The sequence below is a fragment of the Drosophila sechellia genome, chromosome 3R, assembly GCF_004382195.2.
Source record: "Drosophila sechellia strain sech25 chromosome 3R, ASM438219v1, whole genome shotgun sequence".
NCBI classification, from domain to species: Eukaryota; Metazoa; Arthropoda; class Insecta; order Diptera; family Drosophilidae; genus Drosophila; species Drosophila sechellia.
In genome coordinates this window covers 28,562,284-28,583,387 of record NC_045952.1, presented here as the reverse complement: position 1 = coordinate 28,583,387, position 21,104 = coordinate 28,562,284, and the positions used below count along the sequence as shown (strand labels likewise).

Here is a 21,104-nt window from a genome sequence, read left to right as displayed (position 1 = left end):
TCATTACGTATACGCCGGATTGGCTGCAGTGAGCATCGCTATTTTGTTTGCACATCTAAATCAGTCACTATTTGCTAGACAGAAGGCAAACATCTTCGCAGGCCAGTCACGTGCTCCAAATGTCAATAAAACGATATTCCAAGTCGATGGTGATGGCCCGATATGATGGTAAGGGGCATTAATAATACCCGGTACTCGAGCAATACGATCGCACTCCGCTTGGCACAGTAGCAGCCCCAACATCGGGCAATTAATATGCGGCAAACAATTTTGATGAACTGCTAACAAGCCGATGGATCGATGGGGGTTTTATGGGGGGTTCTGGTTCTATACCGGGATGGCAGCCCATAAAGCAGCACAATGGCACAAATTGATTTTGGCCAAACGATTATTTCGGGGGTTGCGTGCTCTTGGGCACATCCGCCTCGAAAAGCCACCAAATAGTAGTGCGAGTACTACCCCCTCCGAAGCCAAGGATCAACCAGCTGGGCCATCAATATCAATGAGCGGATATGCCGATTGATTGGGAGACCCGTCGATTATTTATTGGTCCGTCCAAGAAAATACATATTGCCCATCGCGGTTTACGTCTCAATTATGTTTGAGTGGCATTGAAAGTGTAAGGAACACTCACAAACGGCGGCCAGAAATATCGAGCGGAATCTCGGCGACAGCCACAAATCATTGCTATAAAGAAAAGAGCCAGCATATTTCGTTTACGATTATATCCGGACGGAGGCCAAGCCGTAGAACTGCAACTCTCCGCGCTTTTCCAAGCACTCAACAGGCGTCAGCAGCTCGCAGTCCCCAGTCCGCAGCTCGGAGGCCCGTCCACTTTTCCCGAAGTCCCCCTGTTGGGGTACCCGATTCGGAAATCCCGAACCCGAATCCCAACCGCTTGGACTAGCTATCCGTGCGATTCATTCGCGCATTTTGCCGTCAAGCGTTGGCCAGCGCGGTGGATATTTCGCATATCCGCAGTGGAGAATCGCATATCGCAGCGGTATCGAGTTTTGAATTTCTGTTTCGACTGCCATAAAAAATAAATAATAAAATTAATAAACAAATCCGGTGTGCGTGCCTGTGTCTGTGCGGGTCCGTCTCAATGAAATGCCAAACTAAATAAGCTTGGAAAAGTTTTCCATCCAGTTTTTATGGCAACCCAGCGAGGCCCAAAAAAGTGTCAATTGAATTAGCGTCTCGGGCTTTAAGAAAATAATACAGAGCCAAAGAGAGATTATCACGGCGTAACAGGTGATTGGATCGCGGATTTATGAATTCGCAAAGGTGTTTGTTTCTCTGACATATAAAACCACCTGTGGCTCCTCCTTCTAGTTTTAGGGCCACTCTCTGGAAATCCAACTTCGATTCCAGGTAACTACACGAATTACCCCCAAAGTTTACTTTCATTTATATATGGTATAGTGCTAGTGCAAACAAACGAAAAGAGAACATATGTTAGAGAGCCCAAAAAGAAAATCGATAAAATTCGGACACAGCATTATGTTTATGCTAACCGCAAAGGCAACTAAATATTTGCTTTTGGCAACGGGGAAAGTCTTCACCTGTTGCACGTATCGCATGTCCTGTTGATTGGCTAATTGATGACATCCAGTTCCGGTCATCAGCATCATCCATATATCAATCCATCCGCATATCCACCTAGCCATCCATATATCCATTCGTATTTTCACCCACCCTTGACCCTGTCAGCGGGCAGCCCATTAAATCATCCCGAGCACACAAATTAGCGGAACGAGTGCATCAATAAACAAAGTTCACCTGTTGCCAGCGTACTGCCGCGTAGCGAAAAGAAAAGACATCTGCAGTTTGCATTAGCGATACATCTTGTATCTTTTGGATTGCAGCCTCCTACTAATGGCGGATTTTTGGAATTGCACTCGATGGGCAGGGAAATAAAGCGAACTATGGCGAAATGAACCGAGCAGGGCGAGTGAACATCAAAAGCGCTCTATCGCAATGGGTTTCGGTTCAGTTTGGACGGAATGGGCTGGGATGGCACAGGCATAGGTGGAGGAGGTGGGGTGTATCTATCTATCTATCAGATGCACACGGCGCTTGTAACCGCAATTCGCATGCCACCGCCCACCGCCTACCGCCCGTCCTTCGACCTCCTCAAGTCGCCAGTGCTCTTGATTGCGCCTTTGTGTATAAATTAATTAAATTAAAAGTTTCCGGTTAAACCTCCAAACGCCGACAAACGCGGCGCTCGGACGCATTGCATTCGAAAGTGCAGAAATGTCCGATGCACTCGTTTCTGTCATTTCGACTTCGAGGAGCGGTCGATGATAATCGCACCCTTTCGATTCTGCTGATAAAAGTACAGAAATATTCATGCTAATATTTGGAGCTTTTGTGTCAACAAGTTGTTGTGTCAAACGGGGTTTCCCCGTTTCACAATGTGATTGCAATTGCCTCTTATCACAAACTTAGGCCGATCCAATGAACTCAGTTTCCATGTAGATACTGAAAGTTACAAAAGGCCCTGCTGTAAGTGCGATAAAGAGATAAATATAGTAAATTATGTTATTTAGGAAAGGTTATAACCCATGTGGAAAATGGTGATAACATCGAAGTCAATAGGTAAATCAATTGCAATGGATGATAAAGAGATAATATACAATATACAAAGCAGGCTTTTTTTTAATTTTTCATTTCCTTCTAAAATAACAATAGTAATAATGCTTTACTTAATGTGAATTCGTTAGTTCAAAAAATAATTTGTCTTAGTCATCGCAAATGGTCTGCCAAAAGTACATCATTTATCTTTCTGTGTAACTGAGTGGCTATTGCAGGCACGTTTCTGAGGCCCAAGGCTCCCTGTAGCTACCTCATTTGGGCGGCAATGCTTTTCCTGGGAAAGCCCTTCATCCCGCTGGGAAACGTGTGCAGCGAGTCGAGAAAGTCGAACCCAGAGATGGATTCATTAGGCTGCTCCTGGCACCGCCTGACACCCCATCTTCGGGCTGGTCCATCCCAATTGCTTCTATAAATATTCGGGCAGACACATCAACAACCTCCGAATCGCAAACCGAACGTCAGCACTTGCCAAAATCCAAGAGCGCGACGCGGGCGATTTCCAAACTGCTGGGTGTTTTGTGGCAAAGTCAACTGCTCGGACGAATCTGATTTCGATTCGATTATACGAATTTAAAGTAAGTCACGCAGCGATTTTAGCATTTCCCCTGGCCCGCAAATCGGGGAGCTCGGAGGTACATAAACATAAGTGGGTTGCGGTTGGGAATTAGCATCCAATTAGAAGATAATCGCGCGCTAACTGGCCGCGTAAACTTTTCGCGAAGAGATGGCCGAAAAGTGTCGCAGATTTACGCTGCTTTGGCCACGCCCTAACCCTGTAACCCCCACCTAATAGCGCCCACCAAAGTGCCCTTGAGTGCCTGCAGTTAATGTGCAGTCGACCTTCACGTCAACTAAAGACCAATTGTCAATATTTTGACAGCTACCCCCATGAAAAGGCAAAGCGGACTGCGAGTTCTGCGGGAATGGGAGTGGGTTCGATGATGAATATGTTGGCGACATATTGCAAATCCCAGTGGATGGGTTCGACCCACGTGTCCGGGGCGGTGGGAGGTGGGCGTGGTACACCTAATGTTGACATCACTTGGACATTTAATGACTGTCTTTATGGGGGCTTTAAAACCTGATGATAAAGCGCCAGAGCGATGTGAACCCAAGTGAACTGGAGAAAAGTGAGGCGCCCTTGAGTGGACTCCAATTGATGGCCAATTTAGCGCGGCTTCTCAGCCCGTGCTCGATGCAAAAAGAAGAGTAATTCATTCACTACTTAACTTATGGTTTCTTTTTCATTCCTAGCAAAAATGTGTCGAATGGATTAATTTCCACGTTTATATGATCCTGCGAAACCTGCGTGTATGGTATTTAAAACGCTTTACACTTCTACTGAGTATTTTTTCTCTGTGGAATGACTTATGTATATTTATTGTGTTTTTTCCGTGTGAGCATTTATATTGGCTACCCAATCACCAGACATTGTCCTCGAATTGTCCCCGGTCATAAGGTCTCGTACCGCCTCAATTACATTTATCCTGCCCTGAATTGATGGCGGATACGAGCAACAGTTGTTGGACGGGGAACAGCGATGCAGGATTACTCACAGAGTGAGCTAAACATATTCCAATTGCATTACATTTGCATTGATCAGGGGGAGTCCTCTTTTCTTGCAGTCCTCTCCTAGTTGCAGATGCAGATGCAGTTCAGCTTCCTCGGCGTGGATTAGTTCACTCAACTGATGGCCCCGCGTGAGGCCATTGCCAATGGGGCGGGTCGAATGGATTGCCCCACCCACAGCCCAGCATTCGATATGAGAAATTATTATATTTGAAATTTTACATAGTACCAAAATAGAACACAGCATCGGGGCATAATTCAGGGCCAGCACGTGATGGGAGAAAAGTGGGGTGAATGGAGGAGGCGCGGCGGAGGAGGGGGTGGCACCCAATGGAAACTGTGCAAACAGCGGAATACCAGTCGAAAGTCAGCGTGGAATGCACATTAATTGTGGCTCAGATTCGAGTTCAGTCGGCCGGTCATTCATGGCATTTGTCTGCCTGCATAATTAACAAGTCGAGGCGCTGGCTTTGCATTAATTATGCTCGAATTAAATCGCCGGAACAGTCATCTGGGCAAACGTTGCAAGTGATAATTCCCCCTTTTGGCACCCAAAAGCCCCTTGAGACCGCCTCAAATCCCCTGTTGACATTGCCCATTAGACTCCCCGCCAGAAAGTCTTCCTCTAATTGGTGACTCACTGCGATCAATTTGATGCCGGCCGTAACCAGTATAGAATTTATTTTCATATTTATTTGCTTTTGAGCACATTGCACACTTTCAGATAAAGTGGAGGAGCTGGAAATACTTTAAGTTATTCAGCAATCGCTGGTTATGTTCCCCTTTAAAGCATATGAACACCCCTTTGAGTCTGGAGGCAGAACCAGTATATTCCGCCAGCGGTCTATATCCCATTATAGCTCTTGATCACATTTGCATCCGGTGGAATCCGCTGGGTGGGATGGCGATGGCGATGGCTTACCTGAGCAGCTGCACGTCGGCACGCGACAATCCTTTCCAGCGACGTCACGGTCCGCCCAAATGGGTGAAAACAAATCGGATCGTAATAAATTTTTATAACTGCGCATCCCTAAACGACAATACTCGTTGTTAATGCCGATTTGGGCTCGGTTCGATAGACAGAGAATGTGAGATCGTTTAAATGCAAATGCCAGTGGCATTAAAAAGTATTTAATGGTCAGAGGGGTTATGTGGTTATGTGGATGCTCGTCCACGCAGGCTGCATTAATTTACGTGCAACTTTATACAGTGGAGGGAATTCGAATCACATCCGCCGGAAATGGTCAACTTCTGTCGGAGGCGACTAAGCCAACTTGGAGTTGCTGGCGGCAAGTTATTAAGTTTCAACTAAGTGCGCCACTTGTTGGCCAAGTTCCTCGTTCGGGCGGAGGGAAAGTGGATAATGGTCTGAGCTGGTCACGTCCTAATGAACAGCTCCACACATCATTAGCGGCGGCCTACGGCTCCTCCTGCGACTCCGGTTACAATTGGGCTCGTCGTGGTGGTGGGGTTGGGGGTCAGTTTTTCGGGCAGTGTAATTAAATTTAACTGCCGGCCATGATGGAGACAAACTTTCCAGCAAGCTGTCAAGCTGGCTGAAAGAGGAACTGCGTTCCAGGAGATCCTTCCAGCCTTGTCAAGGATAATGCGCCATTAACACCCACGAATGCCTTTCTGACTGGCTCCTCTTTTTCGCTTTTTTTTCCCTCCCTGACATTCATCCTGCTAGAGTTTCTTCCCAATGGCATTCGGAATTCAGAGCTGACAGGACATAAGCTCCCGAATGCTGCGACCCTTACACTACCCGAAAGATTTCGAAGTCTAAAGTTTAGGGGGTAAGTGACATCTAGGGATATAATAAGTATGATTTCGTATAAAAAGAATGTTGAAATACTTACTATTTATATCAAAGAGTAATTCAAAAAGTGGTTGTATCACATCTACTTGTGTTACTCACGCCCTTATTTCACTCTCAACCTTAAAGGATGTGGCATTTTGGTTAAGTAGGTCACTTTTGGCATCCCACATTCCATTGTATTGTTGTTTTGGTAAAGCTATTGAGACCCACATTCCGAAATGGTTGTTTCCAAGTGTAGACATAACTGCTGCGCAAATCCTCCGCTTGGGGTTACGGTTGCACACTCAGGGCTCAGGGGCTTGGGGTCAGAGGTCGGGGAGAAATGGACAACTGGCTGGGACCAGTCAGCCGGCAACTGTAACGAGCTGCGTGTCATTGCGCCAAAATCAACAGAAATGCAAACGACGAAACGATGTGTGCTGTCGCCTGTCGACAGATATGTGAGTGGAGGAGCGAGTCTGTCCACTCCTGCTGCGAAGAATGAGGAAACTGGGAGGCCAATGGAGCCCGAGTCCTGTTGACAATGAAATGCCAATCTGCCAAGCCGTGGGATGTGCTGGAGTGGTCAGGACGTGGTGTAGAACAAGCAAACATCAATAGAATCTTTATTGGCTTCATAAATATTTGTGCTCCAACTCTTGTGGGCCTCTTGTTGGCGGCAGCCCCCCAAATTTGCACCCCTTTAAAAGGGGCCAAGGATTGGGGTTACTTATGCAAAGCCGGGAATTCACGGGCTGACATTTGTCCTTGGCAGCGGACGTCTTAAGCCGCTTTAAAACTTGGCCCTGGAGTGGTCCAATCTGATGGATGCGCCGCTGAATCTTTGTGACTCTTCATGCGTAAGCCGAATTCAATCACAGGACTCTTAATGGGCCAGCAAGGCCGGCAAAAGGGCTGGGTGGTCCTTGGGGGCTGAATGGCTTTTCGGGGGAGCCAGTTGGCAGAGCTCCTTTATGGTTTCCACTGAAATAGAAAATGAAATTAAGATGGCAGCTGTCGTTTGGGCAGAGGGGCTGCAACTGGGGAATACGAGTCGTATGAAATATTACGCATACGCAGCGTTGAGCGGCATTGCCTGGTCTGGTGAAATGCCGCTACGTGGTCAGGAGCTCAGTGTCTCCAGCTTGATTGATTTGACTGTCCGGCCGACCGAAAAAAATACATAAAACCCCCCAGAGGCCATGTGTCCCACATACGGATGCCCAATAATTGGGAGACAGCCTGGGACCTGAATGTATCCGTACAACAAAAGCGCCTCGAAAACAAGGCACGCAGATAACAAAGTCATAACATTTAATTACGTACAATTTACTCACATGTTTACACCGCCCGAAAAAAGTCCCGATAAGCGACCCGAAATGCTGATCGCGCAGTTGTAGCTGCTTCGTTAGCGATTGCTCACCTCAGGACAAGAGGTTGTGGGCTCCGGCGGAGGTGTCACTATCACTATCCCCATTCCCGTCACTGTGACACTCATAGCGATTCCGATTATCGCGGCCAATGCGGTAGCCGCCGGACTTTACTCGTGTCCCTCCGCCATACAACTCCTCGCTCGATTGCCGATTGGCGATTGTCAACTGCCGAATTGGGAATTGAGAGGAACCACTCCCCACCTCCTCCCATTTTCGCACAGTGGATGCGGCTGTAAATGTTTTATGGCATAAAAATGGGTTATGAGCAAGCTTACCCAAAACACACCCAAACACCAAGGCCTTCTAAGGTAATTATAGAACTTAGTAAAAGGAATCCAAAAAGGATCTGGACGCAAATGTAGAACAGTACATGATTTTGGTCTTAAAAAGCTGTTGCTGTACTTCCGCTCTCTTCCGCTTTAAGTGGCATATCCTTTGACCGGGCAGAACCCTTTCCGGTATTTAGACTGCCCTCCCGATCCACTGTGACCCGTGCTGACGGGTGATTATTCACAGTGGGACTTTTGCTGGCCCGGCGTATTTATATGCCAGACAAGACCCTCTTGCCTTGTAGTTATCTATCAACATGCCAGCACCCTGACATGGGAAACTCGTCACTTGTTCCCCGGAGACACTGAAGAGTATTATTCTGCGACTATTGGTTGTGCGAAGTGGCAGGGAATCCGGTGAAAGATACTGTATAATGTATCCCACATCACAAGTAGGATATCCAGTACTCATTTGCAGTAGACGAGCGACTGCACGTGATCCCAACGTGCAACCCCTTGAATAGTGCAATCCAGACCGGAATCGGGCAATCGAGCAGCCAATCCCATTCGATATTGACAGTGATGACGGGCCGATAAGCCACCTGTGACGTGTGAAGATTTTAGCTATTTATGGCTCCGTTCGCAGCCACTGGAGATATCCAATATATATTTAGCACTACGCATTCATTCAGAACCGGTTCGAGCCGGAATCTACTATATTGCATTTCCAGTCGATTGCCCTGATGAATGTATATCACTCCATTTAGAAGGATTCGCAATTACGACAAGAACTATGCAAGTGCAATCAGCTCAGGCCAGTAAAAAGAACTTTTCGCCAATTAATTTGCCAGCTTTCCGAGGCAGAAAAAATGCGTATCATAGTGGGTGGGAGTGGGTGGCAGCACAGCTGGATACAGGGAATTTCCAGCTGCAGCTACTCGTTTGCCGTAATTAAACGTGTGAAGCGACGCAGGATGACCACGCACAAAAAAGGCAACGAAGACAAATGGCCCCGGGAAAATATAGAAAACGAAGAAAATGTGCGGCAAGCTTAAAGTTCAAGCAGCCGCAGGAGGATTCAGTTTCGCACCATTCCAGATACATTTGAATCCGAGCCAGCAGATGGAGAACGTGTTTGCTGTTTGCTATTTGCTGCAAGTTCACAGCTATCGGCAAGGCAACTTTTGGGGTGCGGGGTCCTGCATCCTTGGTCCTGCCAGCCTTATCACCACCGTCATTTTTCAGCGCCCTCTCGCAGATAGCGTCTTGTAATAGAAACGCACTTTATCTGCTGCCAACCAGTTCAAATAGTAATCACACTGGCGAAATTATACAAAACTATGGTTAATTCGGAAATAAATGTGCGAAATTTATTCAATTAGCAACTTCGGTGGCTCCGAGCATCAGTTTGATGTGTTAAATATGAAACACATACATGTATGTCCATTATCAAATGCAGTGAGCAACTAAATTTTTCTCAGTGCGCAAAAATGATTAGAGGAAAATCGCAAGTGTGCACTGCAGATGCAGCGAGCTGGAAACACTTTTCTGGCTGTTATTTCGCTGCCAAGGCCAAAAATGTGGCCAATTCGATGGCGACATGGTAATAAACTTAATGCCAACTGATTTTGACAGCGTCGGGGATGGGGAGGCAGTTGGGATTAGGCAGGACAAGGCCTTGGGGAGGAACCAAACCATTTGCCACCCCTTTGTGAGCCTGACAAATGCGCGAAAAGTTTGAACACTTGTTGGGGGCGGTGGCGTACCTAGGGGCGTATGAGTTATGCTATGCGATCTGCAAAGGAGCGGAACTGCCGTGAACCGGAACACTGTATAGTATATTCCGAGTCCCAGTCACGTACGGCCACCAACCAGGCCACTATCATTCAAATTATGAACGCGTTAGAGCCTCAGTCGCAGCTCGTGATTGAGCCACGGCTTGTCATGCAAAGGGTGTCATAATGAATTCATCAAATGTGCTCAAACAAATCATCATGTACTGAAATTAAATTATTAATTGTAAATCAAGCGGTAGGTTATGACTTATTAAGGTATGCTCCTGAAGGGGAGAGCACTATGAGTATTGTATGACTACAAATTTGTCCAGTAACTTATATAAACGTCTTAAATTTCTCGCTGTGCACTGCTTGAGCTGCGAGGTGTCAGGTGCACTGACCCAAAGAACGTCTTTGGAGGAGCCTCTTTCGCATTGGCCTCACGCAGCCCATGGCCAAGATCGCTAATTGCGTTTGCCAAATTAATTAAATCGGGCAATCGTAGCGCCATTTGTTGATTGAGTTTTTAACCGAATCGGGATTGGAATGGGAATGTAGTTTGAGGTGGAAATGCAAATGTGGCTGCCACCGTGCGATTGAATTAATTAGGCAAAAGGCAATTAAGCGGATCGACCTGCTCCGAGTGTCGCCCGGCGACTCAGCACGCGAACAGGGTCCGTCGGGAGTACTACCCCGTGACCTCTGACCCCGACCCCTTAGCCGCACTCCGCGGAGAGTGGCAGCATAAATTCCATAGCCAATAAGTTGGGCAATAAGTGGGTGTCTGCCATAAGAGCTGGCTAAATAACGGCGTTAATTCGACAAGCCCTTTCCCCGGGCTTTAGTGCCCGGCTCTAAGTGCTCCGCGTTGACGAAGTACAATAACCACCTCCATCCACCATACACCACCCACCATCCACTTTCACTTTCCACTTTTCCACTTTTCACTTGATGAATCGCAAGTTGGTGGAGGGCAGTAGGGTAGGTGGGCCAATTAAATGGAAAACGTTTTCATGTCCCGCGAATCGTGATGGATGCAAAACACTCGATTGAACAGTCAGCCCTCCAGTTACCCGATCCATCCTGACCCATTCAATACTCCGACTTCTGCTCCTGAGTGACGGCTTCCGGTTGGTAACCACGCGCATTAAGCCAACCGCTCACACGCTTTTTGATATCGCGCCTCGACTTCCTGCAGGACAAATCCCGGAACCTCATCCATCCTTTCACTCTCCACTCGAGGAAATGCTACCGGAGATTGGAGCTAGAAAAACCACTGAAGCTATTACTATCTCTTTTCACAGATAGGATAAACGACATTCAAAAATTCATAAATATTTACAAAATATTCCAAGAACAGATAATTTAAAAAAAAAATTTGAGTCTTAGGAAATAAACAAAATAACTGCATTTCAATTACTCAGCGAACTTCCTATTGTTGATTAGCAGTTTTTAAGAGTTATACATCATCTATCTTTAAAATGAGGAGTAAATCGAATACTTTTGAATCCGTTTCCTAAACCCCTGCCTAATTGTTTGTTCATAAACTTTTTCTCTGTGTAGGATGCTCCTTTATTTATGGGACGTCTGCTTCTGTGTTGTTCTCGCTGTTCCATTCTTTTTATACACTTTTAATATGTTCTGCAGCACCCGGTTCGATTGTCTGGCAATTGATTTTGTTGCTGGTCGGGAGCTGTTTGCTTTTCGAGCTTTGTATTTGCCGCACGCGAATCAGATAGGGTGGTAGTGTGTACTCGCAGAGTTGCGGGTATAGATACCCCATAAGCCCAGCCAGAAACACCATCATCGTAAAAGCCAGCGAAGTTCCAACATATTTCACTGTGATCCTTGAGATGCTGGCTTTAAGGAAGTCCTGTAACTGATGGCCGCTTTCAAAAAATGGACTCGAGTACTATCTGATTATCTAGGGTATCGAAAAGTTGTGGCACGGCCTTTGTTGTTTTGCTCGCCGCACACGTTATCGATATGGACATGTATTTTTTGGCAAATATTTATCAATTTATTACACTAAAAAATTGCTACAATTAAGTTGCTGCATGTGTGTAACAAACGTGCCGAACGATGATTAAGTTTTCCCTTTCTTCCAGCTAAATAGACTACGTCGACAGCAGAAAAACAAATACATCAACGGAAAGGAAAATAAAGGGGGAGAGCGAAAGCGAATCGGAAAAGCGGGAAAGGAGCAACCGCAGCGCAGCGGGCATGGCGTATACGCAATGCGCAGCATGTGCTATTACTATCGCTGCTACTGCCACGGCCACCTCAAGTCAATTAGGGAGTTCACACGCCAGCGGGCACTGTAATTGAAGCCCACACCTGTTCCGCCCTCCATTAGCTCGGCACTAGCCTTAAATACTCGATCGGGACAGGGAACCCCGTGGAACCCGTAGAACCCGTGAAATACCCGCAACACCGCCCCCACCATGTCCGCCTTTCGATACTTCTCGATCACGGATTTCTCCTTCGAGGGACCTCTGCTCCCGCTGCACGCGGCCACCACGAGCAAGGATGCCAAGGACTCGGACAGCCCCAGCTCCGAGCTGAACATACCCTACACCGTCTTCGAGGTCCTGGTGGCCATCGTCAGCATCATCGGCAACGTGCTGGTGATCATCGTCTTCCGCCGGGAAAGAAAACTGCGACGCCGCACCAACTACTACATAGTATCCCTGGCCATGGCCGATCTGCTAGTGGGCGCGTTGGGCATTCCCTTCGCCATCCTGGCATCCATGGGACTACCCAGAAACCTCCATGCCTGCCTCTTCACCGTCTCCCTGCTCGTGGTGCTGTGTACTATCTCCATCTTCTGTCTGGTCGCCGTCTCCGTGGATCGATACTGGGCCATCCTATATCCGATGGCCTACTCAAGGAATGTCCGCACCCGCACGGCGATATGTAAGTATATACGGGGGTATGGAACATATGTATATGCAATAAAATCAGTAGGCACACGATGGTAACCAAAGTTTTCTGGGTCCTTGTCAGGATATTGTCAAGCAATTTCGACTTTATAGTGGCCATTGTTTGGTATTGTGCCTTTGTTGCCGTGATGCTAATGACTCTGGATGGCTAATATACAGCACATTGTTTCATTCCGGCCATCGACCATGTTTGAGTTGCGACTTGAGTAGAACAAAAGACGCCTCATCTGGACTACAATTGAATGGATGTACACAGTAATAAGCATACTTAAAATCCTTAACGTTAATAGTCGGCGCCCTTCTAGATTCAATTCGATTCTACGAATTTTCATATTAGATATTTATAGCAACAGTTGCCTCTAGCTAAAAATATCTCATAAATGTAGATATTTTCTATGAACTATAGATCACCTACTATATAGTGGTTTATAAAGCACAATGGCCGCTCAAGGCAAGATTACTTTCCAATACGGAAAGTATCCGGAATATTGGTAATTATTTGCGTCATTTGGGAAGTGTACTCACCCTGCCTGCCTGTTTTGTTTAGTTGCCCGCTTTTCGATAAAAGTTTATATAGTGTTTGGTGGAGAAGATGGCAGGGATTCCTGCAATCTGCTCAAATGACGTCTGGGGAAGCTCCGCTTGCAGGGCTTCGGTTCAGGGCACTCTGATTACCAACGTCCCTCTTCTGTTGCAGTCATCATCTCCATGTGCTGGGTGGCCGGGACGATAGTGGGCTTCCTGCCGCTTTTCGGCTGGCACGCCGATGTCAACCACAACCAGGAGTGTCTCTTCGTGGAGGTGATGGACTACAACTACCTCGTCTTCCTCTACTTTGCCACCATTATTACTCCAGCTCTGCTGATGCTGGCCTTCTACACGCACATCTACCGGGTCATCATTAAACAGGTGAGTGGTAGATAGATTTTTGTATATTCCATAGAGGTGGGAATATTAACTATCCGTTATCAATTGAACTTTAAAGGTCCGTCAGATCGTTACGATGAACCCCGCCTCCGATCTCAGTCGTCGCTCCTCGGCGGCCGTGGTGCAGGTGACAACACCCGGAAGAGGTGGGCACACGGGAACCATGCTGCGGGTCTTGGGCGCTGCAAGGAAGCGGGACGTCAAGGCCACCCAGAATCTGTCCATTATCGTGCTGTTCTTCATGATCTGCTGGATACCGCTCTATACGATCAACTGCATCAAGGCCTTCTGTCCCGAGTGCTATGTGCATCCCAAGCTGACGCTCTTCTGCATCATTCTGTCCCATCTGAACTCGGCGGTAAATCCGGTCCTGTATGCCTATCACCTCAAGGACTTCCGGGCCGCGCTGAAGAACTTACTCCTGAAGATGATGGGCGTGGACATTGATCAGCAGGCGGAGGCCATCCACCGCTTCTCGGTGGCCAGTCAGCATCGCCTGCAGTCCATGGACTCCAATATGCGCTCCACGCAGCCGCGCCTCTATGTGGGTGAGTGTGAGTGCGCGTTGTCTCCTTGGAACTGTGGCAAAATCCCTATAACTCTCGTAACATTCCCTGCAGATTCACCCATTTGGTTGAGGCAGCAGCAGGAGGCCCTGAAGAACTCCCAGCTCCTGCCCAAGTGCGGAGTGGTGTCGCCCTGTTTCAACAACATCAACCAAACGGTGGCCGCCGTGGCTTCGGTGACCACAGATCTCGAGCGAGAAATGTGGAACATAGTGGAGGCTTCCAGTGGCGCCGAGCTGGGTGAAACCAGCTACGAGTTCCCTTCCCCCGCTCCGGGTTCCCAGCGCAGCAGTGAACGAAACAGCAGTTCCACAGTCCCACCAGCTCCTCCTGCTCCTGCGAAGCCCTCAGTTCCGTCCGCCTCTTACGACAACCACAACTACAGTTTCAGCCAGGATGAAGACGAAGATGATGATGATCTGGAGTTTGAGGACGTATTTGTGCCGGCCAGCTCTGTTCCGAATCCCACTCAACCTGGCATAGATCCCGTGGAACTGCGTCGCTCCCTGGCTTTGGTCATGAGGGAGAAGTTGCGATCGGATGACACGGACTCCAGGCCAATGGGCAACAATCAGGATCTTCCCATAGATGAACAGTCCAGGGAGAGACCGCTCTCCACTCAAACATCTCCCACTAATGGCCCGCTTCCGGCTCTTCTGCGGGCCAAACTCTTTGCTGGCAACTCCAATAGCGCTCACTGCCTGCCAGGATCCACGGCGAGTCCTGCTCCCCAGGAGCAATCCGGTGTCTTTGTGATCGATAGTGCGGCGAGTCCCGGCACAAATGGACACAAGCCTAAGTATCGAAAGGGCACGGCATTTACTAGGAGTTCGCTAAAGAAGAGTCGATCCTGCAACTGTAGTTCCATCGCTAAGGGACGAGGGGTCCACGACGAGCCCAGCAGTAATCTCTGCAGGGATCAGGAGTCCTCTGTGCATCCACAGCATCCGCAGCCAGCCAACCATCCCACAGAGAACTTCTTTAGTCCGCTGAGATCGGTGGGCAGTTTCATGCAGCATTCCAACCTGTTTCACTTCCTCCAGCCTCACGCCGCCCGTCCCACCTCATCGACGGCCTCGTCCTCGGCCTCCACGCCCACTCCTTCACCACCTCCCACGGGCCAGGCTCAGGAGGAAACTGTTCCAGTGGGTCTGACCACCTCCTCGCCGTCCCTTCTGGCGACCAGTGCGGAGAGTTGACCTTCGCGGTGGGCAAAAGAGCGGGGTCAGCAGGAAAGTCCACTGGAAGAGGATCATCAGGATGCGAAAGGGGTAAAAGGTGACCCCTAAGGAAATACTCGCAAGTCAAAGCTTTTACGTTAAGTACTTCCCAGCTCTCTTAAGCTCTCTTTCGGAAACGTTGTTAAATTCTATATCGGATCTAGATCAATTAGTTGGGTAGTGACATATAGAGTGTATGGTCATAATACGTTTCTACGGACTAGTTAGTTATGTACATACATATGTTTAATGTTGTTAGAGTATTTACTGTGTATATGTCTGCTTATGTATACCTGAACGTCTGTGAAAACCAAGTTAAGCCATGCGACATGAATTTCAAAGTTGAAGTTAAATAAAGCGATTAAACCAGAATGTACATCCATAGAGTGTTTTATTTTTGGGGGTTTAATAAGTCCTGATGACATGAAATATGTATGCCTAATGGTAGGGTATAAAAGTTCTTCTTTATTTGGGGTCTTTTTAGTATAGCGAATGTTGGCAAGCCTGTTACTATAAGCTTTTCTAAAGCTTTCTGGGAACGACGCCAAAACTGTTGGAGCCCAATACCCTAAAGTTCCCCATTCCCCATATGGTTGGAGTCCATGGTAAATTTAAAACGGGCAACATTTTTAAAACCCCAGCAAGCCGCTTATATAATATCATAATAACTGTTTTATTACTTCTGACGAACACAAATTTGTAGCAGTGCTCTGTGGACACTGTAACCACAATAGAAATGCCGCCTGGAGTACTCACTAAGCTGAACAGGAACGGTATCCAGTGCATTGCATCAGTAACACTTCTCCAGCGATTCCCATATCATCGGAACCACCACACCATTCCCACCATGGACCAGAACCGACCCACTGTGGGTGGTGTTACGGCGGAGGTACTAAAAGCCGTCGTTTCGCAAGCTCTGCTGGGCAAATTCACAGCTGTTTTCCCAAAGCTTTTTAAGTGCCAGTGGAAGACTTACGAAGGTCAAAAGAAGGTTAGTACATAAGCAGACGAACTTCGAGGTGGGTGTGTGCTCTGTGCCGGGATTAATCTCGAATCTGGGGAAAATCTGAGTGGAAAAGTCGACGGCGAGCCTCCATTCAACGAGTCCCCCACTTGAAATTATCAGTTCCAAACACTCTAATAATAGTCCCCTTCTTTTGTCCACCGATCCGCAGTTCTACGCCAATTTCAGCACCGATTGCACCGACAGCAACAGCAACAACATGAGCCGAAAGTTCTGCGTGGGAGGCAACTGGAAGATGAACGGCGACCAGAAGTCCATCGCCGAGATCGCCAAGACCCTGAGCTCGGCCGCCCTCGACCCCAACACGGAGGTGGTCATCGGCTGCCCGGCCATCTACCTGATGTACGCCCGCAACCTGCTTCCCTGCGAGCTGGGTTTGGCCGGCCAGAACGCCTACAAGGTGGCCAAGGGCGCCTTCACCGGCGAGATCTCGCCTGCGATGCTGAAGGATATCGGCGCCGACTGGGTGATCCTGGGACACTCGGAGCGCCGCGCCATTTTCGGCGAGTCGGACGCCCTGATCGCCGAGAAGGCCGAGCACGCTCTGGCCGAGGGCCTCAAGGTCATCGCCTGCATTGGTGAGACCCTGGAGGAGCGCGAGGCCGGCAAGACCAACGAGGTGGTGGCCCGCCAGATGTGCGCCTACGCCCAGAAGATCAAGGATTGGAAGAACGTGGTGGTGGCCTACGAGCCCGTCTGGGCCATTGGCACCGGCAAGACCGCCACACCCGATCAGGTAAGGTCTCCACCAGAGTCGAATCCCTTCCATAACTGATGTTTTACCTTCCCAATTGCAGGCTCAAGAGGTCCACGCCTTCCTGCGCCAGTGGCTGAGCGACAACATCTCCAAGGAGGTGTCCGCCAGCCTGCGCATCCAGTACGGTGGATCCGTGACCGCCGCCAACGCCAAGGAGCTAGCCAAGAAGCCCGACATCGATGGCTTCCTGGTCGGAGGCGCCTCCCTGAAGCCCGAGTTCGTGGACATCATCAACGCCCGGCAGTAAGCACTTCGATCTCAAGCATCAGATCGCTTTCGGCCAGCGAACTGCCCGCGGAGGAGGCACTGGAGGACAGGACTCCATACTCCTGCGCGCAAATGCATTACGCACACACCTAGTTGTTGTCACCACCAAGTGCAGTTCCAAATTCATAGTTACCTTGCGAGAATGCTACTCACATCCTTGTTGTTGAACGTATAGTAGTCCATTGTGTAAATCTTAAATTATTCAGGCAATAATTATGCGCTACTCATTTACTTATATACCAAACCAAACAGGTGTCTTATTTTTTGCAAGACTGTTTCAGCTATTTTTAGACCGATTGGTTGGACGACAAGGTGGGCAAAGTTGTGTCCACATATATGTGTCACCTCTGCGGACCTTAAACCGAACAAATTATTACTTAATTTCTGATAAGCATGCGAAATGGCAAATCTTTTGAATATGAGTTCCAGCTCTGATGTGAGCCAACTAAATAATCGAGGCAATCATAGTATTCACATACTTAACAAGTGAAACAAATCATTTACATAAAGTTTATGAAAATATCTTGCATAAAGAAAGCCTTCAAGAAGAAGCAATGCATCATAAGATAGCTTAACTTGAGATAAGAAAGGAAAGCAGTTTATACTTATGGTCAGAGTTCATTTCTAATCTAAGTGTTTGAAGATTGTGCACAAAGTTTGGCAAATATGGAGCTAAACAAGGCAATTTCTTTGTAGCTGATAACTAATTTAGTTCATTAAGTTAGTAAATCCTCAAAACATGAACATGCCGAGAATTGTTGAACCCAAGTGACCTTAGCTACATTATCGATTTGACAGTTGTTCTCTTGTTCTCCGTTTTTGACCATTTTATTTACATTTCTGATCCTGAACACATCGATTTTATTCAGACTGGAGTTTTATATCAGAAAAAATTAAAGAAGTTTTTAGCCAAATCTTTTGAGAGTACAGAAAATTTCAACTTGGTTTTAGCGATAGTTTTACCACAGCATCGACATGACGCAGTACTATGTCTTTGACGTAATCCTTGTGAACTCCAGTTTGCCAATTCCCCGCAAGTCCGCCAGTTTCAGTGCGGGTGGGAGGCCCGTCTACTCGGTTCGATTGTTCGAGGACTTTGAGGAGCTGTCCATGGAACGCATTTTCGTGGATCAGTTTCCCTCAGAGGCATTGGGTGGCTTTACCAGCAGTCCCTGTGAGCTGATAGGAGTATTGACCTCCAAGGGCGTAGGCGTGACTCTCAAGGAGAACGACGAGCTCATAGGATCGGGCAACGCCATGCTGGAATCTTCAATCCTGCGCCAGCTGACGGACCCCACCTTTTCGGTTACCCAGAATGTTACAGTTAAACTGACCAAAGGGCCTATGAACGACCGAGTGGGTGAGGTGGAGCTACTCCTGAAGATCAGCTCCGCTTCACCGGATATAAAGTAAGTAGTGTTAACCAGATAGGGGAAATGTAGCATTCCTTTTAAACCACGATCCTCTCTAGTCACGGCTTGATTCCATTTGGCTGCTATGACGTGTGCAAGCCTGTGGATCATTCGATCAACAAAAAGGACATCATCTTCACCCTGGGACGTTCCGGAAAGTGTGCAACAAACAGCTGCATCACGGATGAGCGTCTGATGTCGCACGCTGGAGCACCTTTCCAATGTCCACACGCCGCAAGTCAGAATCTGGAGGATCAGGATAACAAAGGGGGTGCCTCCGCCAAGTGTGGGTGTTTCCTGAAAGGAATGCAATTACCCCCGGATGTTGGCAGGGAGAAAAAGAGGGAAAAGGCCGCTCTGAAGAAGCTCGTCGATGAACTGGGCCTAGACCAGATAAAAGTACCCAGTCCGCCAGACACACACGAGAAGTCTCGTCGTTGGCATTGCAAGTGCAAGCAGCCGAGTTCCAGCACGGATACTTCCTCCTGTGACATCAATGAGTTCACAGCGGAAAAGCCTCCTAGAAAGAGGAAGGCCATATCCTTGACTGCCTCCATGGAGCGGGCTGCTCGTCGAAGACTCATAGGCACCTGTCCTGTAAAACAGCCTGTTCTAACACAGGAGGCCTACAAGCCGCCGAATCTCTGCCAGCTCTGCCGTTCGGACATCAGTTGGCTGCCCAAGATCTCCGCCTGTCCCTACTGCGGCTACAAAACCTTCGAGGACATACAGCCCAGCGAGCAGCCCTACGATCTTACGCTAACTGCCCAGCAATTGCTGAGGGACTGCCTGCGCAAGGAGACCTATGAACTGGAACTGTCCAAAGGTGATGATGAAGCCATGGGCGACCATATAAAGACCCACGACAAGGATGATCCTAATGTTCCGCAGCAATGCGGCTGCTTGGGCGGGAAGCCCTGCACTCGATGCCGCATCCGGAAGCTTTGCGAGAACTTTTTTAAGGAAAATGAGTGCAAGATTGAGCCACTCCCACAGGCTTATCCGCAGGCTCCAACCAAATCACAACCGGAAAGCAAGAAGGTAAAGCAAACCAACTCGGACGAATCACTGCGTCGTACCCAACTGATCTCCATCTTCACGGAGATGCGGAACATGTACGGCAAGAAGAAGGGAGTCAACGAGGCCGATGCGGTGGCCGAGGAACTCAGGAAGGAGTGCGATGCAGCCTGCCGGAACACCAAGTCGGCCAAGGCCCGCAGGAAGGCCAGGAAGGCGCTGCAGAAGACACTGGACGAGATTGACAAGGCCTATCCCAAGCCAGGCAAAATGCGGATAAAGAAGCGGCGCACCCACCACAAAAAGTCCCGATGGTGAGATATGAAACCTACATTCGGTTCAGATAGATTAACCTCTCTTCTTGCAGCTACACCTTCTTAAAGCTGAAGAATGTATCCAAAGACTCCCGTATCGGCCATCTGGACTGCATCTCGGGCAGCAAGCATACGGGCTACTGCAGGATTCCCTGTCACATGGGTTGGATGTGGACCAAAAGCGAGATGGCGCGCCACAAGTCGTGGCGCCCAGGAGCCATTTCTCGACCCATCCGACAACTAATGTCCTACTTTCTGAAGGACTTTCCTGCGGATAATATTTGCCTTTCGCGTTACCACTACCGACACAGAAAGTGCCGCAGGGTCCAGCAGCTGGAGGAGCCACTGGTGCAGCATCCAACGCTGCACATAAGTAGGAAGGGAGATGAGTACATCATCACCTTGCGTCCATTAAAGGATCCCAAGGCCCTGGCCTCCAGCGCCAACCCTTATGCGGATATGAAGCCCGTTGTCTTTCGCATTACTAAGGATCCCATGGCAGCAGGACTCCGCCAGATGAGAGTGAATCTTCAGGACAAGGGATTTGCCCCGTGCACTTGTCGTCGGCCGGTGGCCAGTTGCTTTTGCAGGAGTCACGTTGAGAAGAAGCGAATCCAGTACGAGGTGGAGAACGAGTGTCGCCAGCGTGGTTGGCCAAACAACTCGGATACCTTCGTATACTCCCCAAATAGCGACGATGACGACAGCGATCGGGAGTACGAGTTTGGGGTTACTCCTCCGGCGGGAGTCATAAAACCCGAACGGGTGCGACAGCCGGACAGAGCGCACGTGGAGACCCAGTACGTGGATCACGACTGGGCCGCTCCCACCATGTACCCGCATCCGGCCAACATGCTCGTCCAATACGGCGGATGCGTGATGGGCGAGCGAAAGAAGATGTTCCCATGGATCTACGGAAAGGGCGACGTTCACGCGGATCCACCGAAGCCGCGCCTGAAGAATCCGCCCAAGAAGAAACCACGCAAGCAGCTTCCCTTCCGCAATGTTGGTGGCTACGATGATCCCCGGAGGTTCGATCCAACCCCACTAAACAGACCTTGGCACAAGTCTAACTCCCGTGGTGGCGGAGTCCAAATGTATTGATGTTAGTAATCACCAGTATACATAGCCCTTTACATCTCAAATAAATGACGGTTTCGGCATTCCAAGAATTCCACGTAATTGAATTGGTTTTATCCTTTCGGCATTAGTT

General features: G+C 48.5%; 3 protein-coding genes across 5 annotated transcripts; all 3 read left to right on the top strand.

Moving 5' to 3' along the window:
• The first annotated feature begins 930 nt into the window (after positions 1–930).
• On the top strand, positions 931–15,476 carry LOC6612822 (G-protein coupled receptor 161). 2 transcript variants are annotated; one of them, XM_032722073.1, is made up of 5 exons: positions 931–1,374; positions 11,554–12,361; positions 13,085–13,296; positions 13,373–13,862; positions 13,935–15,476. In XM_032722073.1, exons 2-5 carry the CDS (start codon positions 11,890–11,892, stop codon positions 15,077–15,079), a joined length of 2,319 nt encoding a protein of 772 aa, XP_032577964.1. In that variant the 5' UTR covers positions 931–1,374; positions 11,554–11,889; the 3' UTR covers positions 15,080–15,476. The 2 variants fall into 2 exon arrangements, with proteins under 2 accessions (XP_032577964.1, XP_002037323.1); XM_002037287.2 differs by having other exon boundaries at positions 13,373–13,868.
• Positions 15,477–15,738: 262 nt separating this feature from the next.
• Positions 15,739–17,392, top strand: LOC6612821 (triosephosphate isomerase). 2 transcript variants are annotated; one of them, XM_002037286.2, is made up of 3 exons: positions 15,739–16,091; positions 16,276–16,860; positions 16,922–17,392. In XM_002037286.2, the coding sequence occupies exons 1-3, from the start codon at positions 15,837–15,839 to the stop codon at positions 17,126–17,128; spliced, it is 1,047 nt and encodes a 348-aa protein (XP_002037322.1). In that variant the 5' UTR covers positions 15,739–15,836; the 3' UTR covers positions 17,129–17,392. The 2 variants fall into 2 exon arrangements, with proteins under 2 accessions (XP_002037322.1, XP_032577156.1); XM_032721265.1 differs by having other exon boundaries at positions 16,072–16,119.
• Positions 17,393–17,499: 107 nt separating this feature from the next.
• On the top strand, positions 17,500–21,073 carry LOC6612820. The gene is made up of 3 exons (XM_032721264.1): positions 17,500–18,557; positions 18,620–19,891; positions 19,945–21,073. The coding sequence occupies exons 1-3, from the start codon at positions 18,124–18,126 to the stop codon at positions 20,993–20,995; spliced, it is 2,757 nt and encodes a 918-aa protein (XP_032577155.1). The 5' UTR covers positions 17,500–18,123; the 3' UTR covers positions 20,996–21,073.
• Positions 21,074–21,104: the final 31 nt, after the last annotated feature.

Bases quoted from the DNA above. Each gene is read 5' to 3' on its own strand.
- LOC6612822 (XM_002037287.2), top strand. From the start codon at position 11,890: ATGTCCGCCTTTCGATACTTCTCGATCACGGATTTCTCCTTCGAGGGA. The intron at 13,297-13,372 runs GTGAGTGGTAGA...TGAACTTTAAAG, and splicing joins ACCGGGTCATCATTAAACAG to GTCCGTCAGATCGTTACGAT. The intron at 13,869-13,934 runs GTGAGTGCGCGT...CATTCCCTGCAG, and splicing joins GCGCCTCTATGTGGGTGAGT to ATTCACCCATTTGGTTGAGG.
- LOC6612820 (XM_032721264.1), top strand. From the start codon at position 18,124: ATGACGCAGTACTATGTCTTTGACGTAATCCTTGTGAACTCCAGTTTG. The intron at 18,558-18,619 runs GTAAGTAGTGTT...GATCCTCTCTAG, and splicing joins TCCGCTTCACCGGATATAAA to TCACGGCTTGATTCCATTTG. The intron at 19,892-19,944 runs GTGAGATATGAA...CTCTTCTTGCAG, and splicing joins CACCACAAAAAGTCCCGATG to CTACACCTTCTTAAAGCTGA.
- LOC6612821 (XM_002037286.2), top strand. From the start codon at position 15,837: ATGCCGCCTGGAGTACTCACTAAGCTGAACAGGAACGGTATCCAGTGC. The intron at 16,092-16,275 runs GTTAGTACATAA...ACCGATCCGCAG, and splicing joins CTTACGAAGGTCAAAAGAAG to TTCTACGCCAATTTCAGCAC. The intron at 16,861-16,921 runs GTAAGGTCTCCA...TCCCAATTGCAG, and splicing joins AGACCGCCACACCCGATCAG to GCTCAAGAGGTCCACGCCTT.